Source organism: Aquarana catesbeiana, linkage group LG03 (genome assembly GCF_042186555.1).
Source record: "Aquarana catesbeiana isolate 2022-GZ linkage group LG03, ASM4218655v1, whole genome shotgun sequence".
Taxonomy (NCBI): Eukaryota; Metazoa; Chordata; class Amphibia; order Anura; family Ranidae; genus Aquarana; species Aquarana catesbeiana.
In genome coordinates, this window is record NC_133326.1 from 178846658 (window position 1) to 178859273 (window position 12616).

At 39.5% G+C, this 12616-nt stretch overlaps 1 protein-coding gene across 5 annotated transcripts in view; it reads left to right on the plus strand.

Annotated features, from left to right (window-relative positions):
* Window positions 1-12616, plus strand: part of CACNA2D1 (calcium voltage-gated channel auxiliary subunit alpha2delta 1) — a 936653-nt gene that overhangs the window by 228623 nt on the left and 695414 nt on the right. For all 5 annotated transcript variants that reach the window (XM_073619561.1, XM_073619559.1, XM_073619560.1 and 2 more), the window contains exon 3: window positions 5230-5346. In XM_073619561.1, the coding sequence (XP_073475662.1) occupies window positions 5230-5346 (117 nt within the window). The remainder of the gene's footprint in view (window positions 1-5229; window positions 5347-12616) is intronic.

Sequence of the window (12616 nt, forward strand, 5' to 3'; positions counted from 1 at the left end):
AAGAAATATGGGCCCCGGGTGGGAACATTATCTGCTGCCTGATTTTAATCAGTCATTGCTAGAAGCCGTGGAGAGAGGCTCACTCTCCATTTCGACCCCCTCCCCTACACTTTTTTCCCCATTTTTATCCAGCACATTTCTTCTATATTACTATTACCTATTTTCTTACACTTTTCCTTCTTAAAAAAATTTACAAATAAATGGTGAATAAGCAAGAGAAGCTGTTTCCTTACAGACCGCACACTCACTGTGTAGGTAAACTTGAAAAGTTAACCAAAAAAGTTTTTTGCAGTATATTGATTGGATCGTTTTACACCTGTTATTCTAAAGACATGTTTTATTTGCTTGCAACATGATTCTTATAAATATATTTTGCTTCCAAGCCAGATGTTTGTAAAATCACTATATATTCCGTTATATATCACAGGTACCTATAAAAAAAAAAATAGTGAAGTGCAATAAAACAATAAAAACAAATTGTTGAAAGTCCAATAGAACGGATGAACCATAAATCCCAGAAAAGGTAAACAGGAAGTTTCCACATTTTTGGAAAACACGTGTGTGAATTAGGATGGCAGCGGGTGACGTCATCCAAATGTAGCTCATCCCCCGTATGCGTTACATTCATCAGAACTTCATCAGTGCCCCGCTGAGGAAGTTCTGATGAGCATAATGCGTACGGGGGAGGAGCTACGTTTGGATGACATCACTCGCTGCCTTCCTAATTCGCACATAGCACGCTGTTCTGTGTTACATGCCTGTTACTATCCTTATCATGTGAGTAGGAATCTTCACTTTTGATAAACTTTTGGATGTTTCATACGAAGAGCACATATATCTCTTTTTATTTATATGGTCCTGGTGTTCCAACCTGGGTTATCGTATTGGAGGATCAAATCCATTAGTCATCTGCTGTACTTACCCTTGTGAGGGATCTGCACTTGTGACTGCCTGTTAGTTCAGGGGTTCACTCATTGAGGTGAGTGAAGTGACAAGTTTGGAAGTGGGGGGTTTGTCACTTCAGATTTGTGCTGCCGGATTTTTTCCAAACACATGGAAACTTCCTGTTCATCTTTTTTGGGATTTGTGGTTCATTCGTTCTGTCTATTTGGAAGTGGGGGGTTTGTCACTTCAGATTTGTGCTGCCGGATTTTTTCCAAACACATGGAAACTTCCTGTTCATCTTTTTTGGGATTTGTGGTTCATTCGTTCTGTCTATTGGACTTTGAACAATTTGTTTTTATTGTTTTATTGCGTTGCACTCCTTTTTTTATATATACATTTACGGATTTTTGTGAAGATCTGTTAGTGTTCAGCTTGCATGTCATTTCTTGTTCCTTTGCTCTGATTGCATTTTTATATTAATATATCACAGGTACCCCCAAACAGTCAATGAAAATCTGCTGAACCAAGAATAAACCTATTATGTAGATGCCTGCCTTTTTATTAAGAAAATTGTCCTAAGCCTGGCATAATGCCTTGTTTTCAATGCAGGGAAGCTGGAGAAGAGACTGCACATTGGCATACATGTTTATACTGCTTCAATTTGTTTTTGTTGTGCAGGATTACACCAGTTTACCATTTTTTCTGTAATTTTTTTGCTATTTTTATATTTTGCTACAATGTTGTAATCCTCTATGTCATTCTTTATAAACTGGAAGAATAAACAGACAAGATTTTGCATCAAATTGATATTCAGTGTTTTATTGATTCTGTCATAGTAGCAGTATATGCAAAGATGACAGGAAGGGGGCCCGCTGCAGAGCATGTGAAAGGGTCCCACTACGTGACTGGATAGGAGTAAAGGGCCCTGTGATCAATGGGAAGGGTCCCAGGCCCAGAGGCTACTTCATCGTTTCTTACACCAGCGCCTTGAAGGTTCTAGTTATGCCTGTGTCTGGACATAATCACTTGACTAAAGTCCAAAGACTGCTTTTAGGCTAAGTTCATGTTTTAATGCACATGCTCTGACATAAAAATAGGTAATGAGACGAACTTCACCCCCCATCTAGGCAAGAATCCCGGAAGTACTGGGAGGGGACAAGAAAAATGGTAAAAAAAATAAATGTCCAATTGTCAAGTGGAAGTATGAGTGCAATGGAGAAAAGTGGGTGAGAAGGGCGAAGGTCAGCTTTAAAGTTGAACTACGGGAATTAGGCAAAATGTACGCTTTCATTGCCCCCTCCCAACACTGCAACGGTTAAATGTTGGTTATGTTTCAGGGGGAGCTGAAGAGGCTCTGATGCTTACCTTACACCCTGCTCTGGCGCTATCCTCTTCTACTTGGTGCTGGATGTGGACAATCCCTCAGTGTCCTCATGAACAATGCATGGATATTAGCCCTGCATTGTACATGAAGAAGACAGGAGTTCAACTGTGGGTAGAAGTGCATTAGAGAGGAGGCAATACAGGGCCAGGCATACAGGTCAAGGTAGCCTGCCGTAGTGGTGAGTAAGATAAGTATTACGTCATTTTCCGACACTCCTAGACTTAATGAGCAGTTAACCCTTTCAGTGTAGGACATTTTGCCTTTTTTCCTGGAGTTCAGCTTTAATCATAAAAAAAGTACATCTTTTTTTTTTTATATTTAAAGAAAAGGTCATATTATTGCTGTGTATTGTGATAAATCAGGAATCTATTCATGCAAACTTGTAAAATTAGTGACACATACAGTGGGTGGTAAGAGATCTTCCTGTCCTCATGAAATCATATGGGACAGCTGCTGTACGAATTCAGCAAACAAGGGGAGGAAAGGGAGAATGGGGAGGAACTAAAAAATTATTGAAAAGATCTCTTTGTGCAATAATAAGCACTTCTTACATTCAGTAGTGTTCATCATTGTTCTGTTAACCCCTAAGTAACTGTAAGATATTCTTGAGACTCATGTTTGTATTTTTTGAGTTATGTATCTATAAAATGTGCAGGGATATGTTGCTAGTCATATTATTCTACAGCACGTGACTCATTCTGAAAATGAAATGATAAAATGTAAATCTGCCTGTGCTTCCATACATAGATGAAATGTTTTATGATAATGCAAATTGCCTTTAGATGTCAGATGAATGTGACATGACACATCACTGTTCATGTGTACTACAATCTATTCATTTACTCTTTCATCTGAACTCCTACAGCTGTGTATCAGCCCACTCTTTCTGTGCTGTAAATACTTATGTTGTCTTCATTCCCAAAGAATTACAGTTTGGATGACTTCAGATTTAAGTATCAGCCCATCTACATGTCTGTCTATCTATCTATCTATCTATCTATCTATCTATCTATCTATCTATCTATCTATCTATCTATCTATCTATCTATCTATCTTCATCAAACAGTGTGAATGACAATGCCTATAGTCCCCAATTATACATATCAAGCATATCTCCAGGCAAATACAAAGATACAAAATACAAAGATGACACACATATATAGAGCTGTTATACCCTCCACAGGTTTGTATTTCTGTCCATCCATGTGAGATGTACATGTGTTTTTCAGATGCTTCATTAAAGTTTATAGGATAAAAATACACAATTCTGTCCCAAAGAAGCTGATGTAGTTTTTGGAGCTTCATGCATCAGGTGAATAGCCCCTTTGAGAAAATGAGAATAATTCTTCAATTTGAGCTTTCATGCACTTCAGGAATTGCACAATAAAATGCTCAGAAGTGCATAGGGGCTTGCTCCCTTCCCTCCTCAATAACTTTGTTTGGAGTTTAAGGTCTATGAAATTTTTCACATGTGCTTTACCAAGCATAGAGAACAGAGACTGCCTTGGCCATTAAGGAGTAAAAATGCAAACAATGAGATACTTGTTTTCACTTGCATCTGCAACAGGACTAATTTCTGAAAATGGGCATGTTTTTCCTTTAAGAAAAACGAAGCAGTGTATACACGTATTAAATCAGCAGGAACAGCAGGACCAGCCAAATTTCGATATGTGTTTATCACTCTCTGTTCAACAGAAGCTGGTCATAGGACCGGCTTCTGTTGAGTGGTCCTACTGGAAAACCAGCATTCGATCAGCGCTTGCAGCCAGTGGCTGCAGTGCTTATCTGTGTATTCTGATATGGGGGGGGGGACAGTAAAAGTGACATAAAATGTTCAAGAGTGTGTTTGTGTGTGTGTGTGTGTGTGTGTGTGTGTGTGTATATATATATATATATATACAGTATATACAGAGAGTGTATATTTCTAATGATTAATAGTAATTTTAATTATTTTAAAGGAATTGCATAGACACGTTAAGAAAGCACCCTCAGAAGACTCCTGTGGACAAATATTAGGGCTTCAGATTTGTGTTTTGCTTATTAGTGCACATGTTTATCAATGCATTCAGTAATTACAGAGTACTTCACAGCTCTCAATCATTGAGCTCATATCCCATTAACTTTGCTGCTAGCAGTGATGAAGAGTAATAGTATTATGGAGGTGTAAAGGGAAAGTTAAGCCACATGCACATCTGCTCCTAGGGACGTCTGGTATTTTTTTTTTCTCTGCCTCTAAAAACCCCTGCATGTTGGTCTATATGTGCATAAACACATAGGCTTTGAGTTTAGAGGCAGAGGCATAGACTATAGAGTTTAGAGGAAGAGGCATTTAGAGGCAGGAAAAAACCCTCTACCAGTGTGCCAGGAGCAGCAGCTTTTTAGCAGAAAAAACACGATGCATCTAAACGCTTCTAAACATGTGTTAACGCTAGGCGTGTTTAGTGCTTTAGCGCTATTGGCCACTGAAAGTCATTTCAGTGGCCAATGAACTGAATTAACACAAAAATGCTTGATGCAGCTAATTGTTACACACTTGTACACGCTTTACACGTTTCTTCTGCCAAAATGCCCCTGTTAAGAGGAAAGACACCTAGGAGAGAAAGAAAAACGTCCAGTGTGCATGTGGTATTACAGAAAGGCACTGCTGTCAATAGTTATAAGTACCGGTAAGTCAGAGATCAGTCATTAGAGCCAGGGAGTAAAGCAAACAAGAACTCACCATATTTCACATAAACGGGCAGCAGAATATCAATGTAAACACCATACATTGCTGTACACCATGGTGAACACCAGACAACAGACTCCACTGCATTTGTTTACTTATTAGTAATGGAAACAATAAAGCGCATTAACATCCTACATTTTCACAAACCACTTTGTTGTAGATTATATTTTTCATGGCAAAACATTTGGCAAGTGTGTGTTTAACTAATCTTGATCTTTTTTATCTTTTCTTTCAGATTTACACGAAGAACAAAAATTTGTACACTGTGGAGGCCAATAATGCGCGTCAGTTGGTCGAAAGTGCTGCAACTAACATAGAAAAACTACTACGGAATCGTTCTAAAGCTCTTGAGGTAAGTGATGCATTTTCCTATAAATTTCAGTGTAGTTTAATTTCAAAATGTAATACTATAAATTTCTACAGCAATATTTTGGATCATTAAACAGGAGCTCCAGCAAACCTATCAACATATAAGCCTGTAAGAGTCTATGACAGAATCATCTTGACACGTTCTTTGTTCAAAAACAAACAGAATAGTTTTTGGAAATACAAAAGTTCCTTATGAAATATTTGATGCTAATTGATTTAAAATTGCAAGTGTAGTACCAAGCAGTGTACCCCAGTTAGTGTCTTAACTCATTTAGACTGAGGTACTAAGTGGGAATAGCAGTGCGCCCCCTGGATCGCTAAAGGGTTTATGATGTGCTGACAGTTGATAAACCTTTACAGTGCTGCAACCAAACATTTCAAGCTTTTAAAAATAAGAACTCCACTAACCCATGTGACTGCATTCTGTGTGCCATGGTGAGCCTTGTTTTCAGAATAAGTTGATGTATTCCCAAGGCCTCATTCAAGGGAATGGAGGTTCAGCAGCTGTTCCCTGACTATCAGAAAGGACTAATAAGTACCCACCCATCTCCTGCCATAATAAAATGTGTGTGCCCAATCTCCTACCTGCCAGTAATGATAACACAAACAGCAAATGATTGAGCTCATAACTAACATGGCTCCTCACAATAAGGAAGGAAAATCTTCAGGTGATGTTATTTTTACCTCTGCAACAGGACCAGCGGCATCAGCAGGCCAGACCCTATTTTGAGACACTGAAGCCCAGACCAATCACCATGGTGCACATAGCCTCAAGAATACAATGAAAGTGTTTGCACACACAGATCAGACAGGCTAGATCCAGCCCATGGGTGCATGGGTTTTTTAAAACATGCTTTAACATGATTAACAAGCACTGACCATATTAAAGCAAACTGTCACTGACCAGGTAAAGGAATGTAGCCTACATAGAAGCTCTATGGCCCCTTTAAAACGGGTGCCTCCGCTATGCGGAATCTGCTTGCTTAGCTGTGAATTTCTCTGCTGATCCCCGCGGATGGCAGGTTGGTGTCGGCTCCACTATGCAGAATGAACACAAACACAGTCCTTCACAGACCACCTGTCGGTTTCCATCCAATGTCATCCAATCCGATCTGCCTGACGGATGGAAAATAGGACCACCATCCATCTGTTTTTGGCAGACAGGATTGGATCGGATGGCGAGGGATGTCATCGGACATGGAATATGGGATTTGTAATGTGCGTAGGGCAGTGCACATGGCCCCAACTAACAAGCACTAACATCAAACAAATGTGAGGGAGTGGGGATAAGGAGAGGCTCAGGAGCTCACAGAGGACAAGGAGGCAGAAAAACTCAGTAAGGCTAGGTTCTCACCTATGCGGCTCTGTGAGCCGTGTCTTGCGCAAGCATGGCAGCCCATTCATTTGACCAGAAGTGCAGGGAAAAGGTCCCTGCACTATTTTTGGTATTGCAGCCAGCACAGGAACCGCAAGTGCAGTGCTGTTTCCAGTGTGGATGCAAATTCAAATGCATTAACTGCGTTTTTCTGTGAGAGTGGTTCCAGATGTTAAAATATTTTATGAAAAATAGTAGTGGGCTTAAAGTAGTGGATGTGTATGGATTATTTTTGCAGAATAAGAATATTGTTTAGTGTCACTTTAAAATGGTGAAGTTAGCAAAGACCCTTTTACAAACAATAGCTGAGCAATGACCTTTCTAATTTTGCAAAAAGTGTGCTATCTGTAACCACTCCTATGCCACGTACACATGATCGGAAATGCCGCCAGCAAAACTCCGATGAGAGCTTTTGTCGGAAAATGCGACCGTGTGTATGCTCCATTGGTCTTTTGCTGATGGAATTCCAACCAGCAAAAGCTTGCGAACATGTTCTCTATTTTTCGGTCAGGAAAAGTTCCTATCTGAAAATGCGTTCGTCTGTATGCAATTCGGACGCGCAAAAAATCACGCATGCTCGGAAACAATTTGACGCATGCTCGGAAGCATGGAACTTCATTTTCTCGGCTCATCGTAGTGTTGTACGTTACCGCGTTCTTGACGGTTGAAAGTTCAGAGAACTTTTGTGTGACCGTGTGTATGCAAGGCAAGCTTGAGCAGAATTCTGTCGGAAAAACCATCCAAGTTTTTTCTGATGGAAATTCCAATCGTGTGTACACGGCATTACTGTGCTGCAGCACCTCTAATAATATGTACCCCCCATATTTATTTCATATAATAAGGGAAAATATGTGATTGCAGCTCAGATTTGTAAAAAAAATAATATTTGCAGCAATATCATTTTCTTTATTGAGGGACATCCATTTTCCCATCAATTTGTGTCCAACCCTGGGATTTTGTTAAGCACAGAACTTTTTTTGCATTATCATCCCAATAGATATATATATATATATATATATATATATATATATATATATATATATATATATATATATATATATATATATATATATATATATTCACTTGAAATGCATGAACCCCTGGGACTGTGGCTTGCTGCAGTCTGATTTAAGTCTAAAGATAATTGTATCTTATTCTTACTCTCCTCTTCTTGCTTTGAACAAACATCAATTTCTTAAATGGCCTGCATATAGAATACTGCACAAATAAAGCAGCTGCCTTCTGTACATTGCAGACCTGGATCCAAGATAATGTGATTGTTTGGATATTGTGATGATGTCAATATACTGTGTCCAGAATGCTGTCATCTCTTAAGTGCTTCTGAAACCTCTGAACTTGTTTCAATGCTGGAGGATGCTTCAGATGACAGTTGCTTAAACTGAAGGTCAGCAGATGCTGCCAAGCACAAGAATAATGCTCTTGGGCCCTGATTGTCTACCATAGAGGTGTGGGGTGGCAGACACTGTTTCCCATGGACACATAGTAAGCCTTTTCAGTGTTTCACTGCAATATAAATCCTACCACTTTTTAGTAGCTAGCATGAAGTCTGATCTGAAAACAAATGTCAGACTAGTTACCTTGTACTAACCATATTATTATTTTTATTACTATTTTGTTTTTTTTTTATAATGTGTGATTTATATCCAGTTTACCGTTACAGTGTAATAGTTTACATATCAGTTTAATATGAATGGAGATAGTACAGGTACTATAATATACAATAGAAGAAGATTCAAGGGAGGGGCATTCAAATTACATTAAAGTGTTTGTCAACCCAAAAAAAATAAAAAATCTGATCCTGTTCCCTTAAAGCGGATTAAACAGCACAGTGCTTCTGTTGCGTAATCTGCCCCCCTCTAAACTGTAAAAAAACCTGGCTAATCCTGCCATTTCCTGTATCCCCCTCTCAGCGCTGACCACAATAATCAGGGCTGCTGAGCCCTGACCACCATGGTCAGTTTATGTCCCTCCGTCATCCTCAGCTGTTCTCTCTGCTCTCCTCTCTCCCCCTCACCCCCTCCTCCCTGCCTATCAGCTCTGTGTTCTGTGTCCTTGTCTCTGCCCCCCCCCCCCATCCCCACCGCTATTAGTAAAAATAAAAATCTTACAATGGTCACTGCCAGCCCCTCTATTATAGGCAGGCATACCACACTGTTTAAGTTTCTTTCTAAAAAAAATACCTATTTATATAAATGGCTAAATAGAGCGCTCCCCTACATACACTATATTACCAACAGTATTGGGATGCCTACCTTTACGCGCACATTAACTTTAATGACATCCCAGTCTTAGTCAGTAGGGTTCATTATTAAGTTGGTCCACCCTTTGCAGCTATGACAGCTTCAACTCTTCTGGGAAGGCTGTCCACAAGGTTTAGGAGTGTGTCTATGGGAATGTTTGACCAGTCTTCCTGAAGAGCATTTGTGAGGTCAGGCACTGATATGAACGAGAAGGCCTGGCTTGCAGTCTCTGCTTTAATTTATCCTGAAGGTGTTCTATTGGGTTGAGGTCAGGACTCTGTGCAGGCCAGTCAAGTTCCTCCACCCCAAACTCGCTCATCTATGTCTTTATGGACCTTGCTTTGTGCACTGGTCCAAATCATTTGGTGGAGGAGGGATTATGGTCCGGGGGTTATTTTTCAGGGTTTGGCTTGGCCCCTTAGTTGCAGTAAAGGGAACTCCTAAGGTGTCAGCATACCAAGACATTTTGGACAATTTCATGCTCCCAGCTTTGTGGGAACAGTTTGGGGATGGCTCCTTCCTGTTCCAACATGACTGCGCACCAGTGCACAAAGCAAGGTCCATAAAGACATGGATGAGTGAGTTTTGGGTCGAGGAAGTTCACTGTCTTGCACAAAATCCTGACCTCAACCCGATAGAATACCTTTGGGATGAATTAGAGCGGAAACAGCGAGCCAGGCCTTCTCATCCACATCAGTGCCTGACCTCACAAATGCGCTTCTGGAAGAATGGTCAAACATTCCCATAGACACACTCCTAAACCTTGTGGACAGCCGTCCTAGAAGAGTTGAAGCTGTTTTAGCTGCAAAGGGTGGGCCAACTCAATATTAAACCCTACGGACTAAGACTGGGATGCCATTAAAGTTCATGTGCGTGTAAAGGCAGGTGTCACAATACTTTTTGTAATATAGTGTATATATATATATATATATAGAGCTACTACAATCCTTTCATCCCTATAAAAATGTACATTTTGTACATTAGTATGAGTAAGCTGCATACAAAAAGGATTTTCACTTTTTTTCTTTTTCATTTTTTTGTATGCAGCTTCCTCATATGTATTTTAAGTTACAGTAAAACCTTGGTTTGAGAGTAACTTGGTTTGAGAGCGTTTTGCAAGACAAGCAACATTTTTTAATCAATTTTGACTTGATATACAAGCGATGTCTTGATATACAAGTAGCGTCATGTCACAACTGAGTATAAAATAGAAGAGAGGAGCCTCTAAGTGTAGCAATATGGTTACATTTAATGAAGGTACAAAATTTAGCAACTCACATGGTTGATTAAACAGGCACATCTAAGTATGCTGGCATACGGGGTAAAGTTGTCCACATAGACCATCCTCCACACTGCCATCGACATCATCCCTTCCACTCTGGGCTCCTTGAGCGGTTCAAGCCTCGCTTTTAGAATGCTCTACTACATGGATTGTCTTCCCGGTCACGATTGCAGACTGACAGCGGTGAGAGATGGCGGTGCGGAGGACGGTCTATGTGGACAGCTTTACCCCGGATGCCTGCATACTTAGATGTGCCTGTTTTAATCATCAACCATGTGAGTTGCTAAATGTTGTACCTTCATTAAATGTAACCATGTTACTACACTTAGAGGTGCCTCTCTTCTCGTTTATACTCTGTAGCTCCTGCTGGATTTTGCTACTTGTGGAGGGTGCCATTTGTGGATGGACATTTTATGGTTACACAACATATCGCATTGCTATAATCTTTTTATATGGCCTATAAACTGAAGGACCCATGAACAAATGGTTGTGGAACAAATCATTTGAATTTCCATTATTTCTTATGGGGAAATTTGCTTTGATATACAAGTGCTTTGGATTACAAGCATGTTTCTGGAACAAATTGCTTGCAATCCAAGGTTTTACTGTAATTTGTACAGGGTTTATAGGACTTTTGCACCTCCATATAAGATTCTTTAATGATAACTTAAAGTAGAACTATAGGCAAAACTTTTTTTTTCATTTTGGATAAAGCAAGGGAGGTGTATAACCCCTGTCAGGTTTTCTATTTCATTATCTGTGTCCCATTGCGGAGACTTACCTTCACTTCCTGTTCTATAGCCAAACAGGAAGCAAGAGGAAATCCCTGCAAATCAAGGGAATTCCTTGTGGAACCCTAGTTAACCAGAACCAGTGACCCCATTGAAAGATGTCCCCTCTTTTACTTTTCTGGGAACAACCCAAAATTTGGGATTTTCTTTTACTTTCACTTTTAATGATAACGGTAAACAGTACAAATAGAGAGGGTAAATCTCCCTAACAGGGGCGTAGACAGCAATAAAAACTGACAAGCATTCTAACCCTCTCCACTCTATCCAAAACTAAAAAAAACAGTTTTGCCTTTAGTTATACTTTAAAATGGAACTTTACTCTTTCAGTCAACATTGATTATTTTTAATCCTTATTATTTATATTACCTTTTAGAGGGATGAAAGGACTGTAGTAACTCCATATATATCAAGGGGAGAGTTCTATTTAGCCATTTATATTAAAAGGAAAAAATATCATATTTAAACTTTTTTTTTGCATTTCTTCAGTTACTTCCTGATTTCTATCAATAAATCCTAGGCAAATGATGTCATATATCCCAGGAGTCTTCGGGAGGAAAGGCGGGGTTCACTGAGCTAAGCACACCCTCCTGCCTGTATGCATGAGTTAAGGGCATATGGGTTGCAGGAAGTAAATGCTACATGAATCATCTGCCCTTACGCAAGATGGCCGCAACCAGAAATGCTAGGGGGTGTTTTTCAAAGTGATTTCTCAGCAAAATAAAGCATAGAGGCATGGATGGATGGCTGAGTTTGATTTGAATAACAAGAATGCATTAAATACAGTAGTGTTTTTGGTTTGTAGTGTTCAGATACAGTATAGTTCCACTTAAGGTAGTTTTCTTTTATAGCAATGCTAAAGATTTACTACAAATACACAATGGAGTGGATTTACTAAAGACAAACAGACTGTGCACTTTCCAAGTGCAGTTGTTCCAGAGTTTAGTAAATGAGTTGAATCATCACTTTTCAAACACATACCCAATCACAGGCAATAAGTATAAAAAAACAGACATTTTGCTTGTACATCATTAGATGATGGAAGTCAGCAGAGCTTCCTCTCACTTACTAAGCTCTGGTGCAACTGATCTTCCAAAGTACATAGACTATTTGCCTTTAGTAAATCAATTCTCTAAATGGCAATGACTTCTCAAATATATGATTTAATACATAAACTTAAAGAAACCCTTGACTTTCTTCAAAAAGAAAGAGTGTTTGCAGCATTCATGTCTGTATTACAAACAGTTCACCTACTCAGGTTAACCCCTAAAGTCAACCCAGACAGGGACATTAGGTATTCACATATTTTTACCAAGCTGTAAATGCTCTTGGAAACACTTTCTGTAGCTGCAGATATTGTGGAGAAATTCAAATTCTTGAAATTTCATAACAGAGGCACTGAAGTAATTTTCTAAGGCAGCAGATAGATTAGTCCGTTTTTTAATTCAGCCAGCTATTTTATGCTGACAGTGGGGAGGCTTCCTCCTGGTCAGAATACACTGCTCAGTGCTGCAGGCCATAGCCTAAGTGGGTATAAACTGACAGGG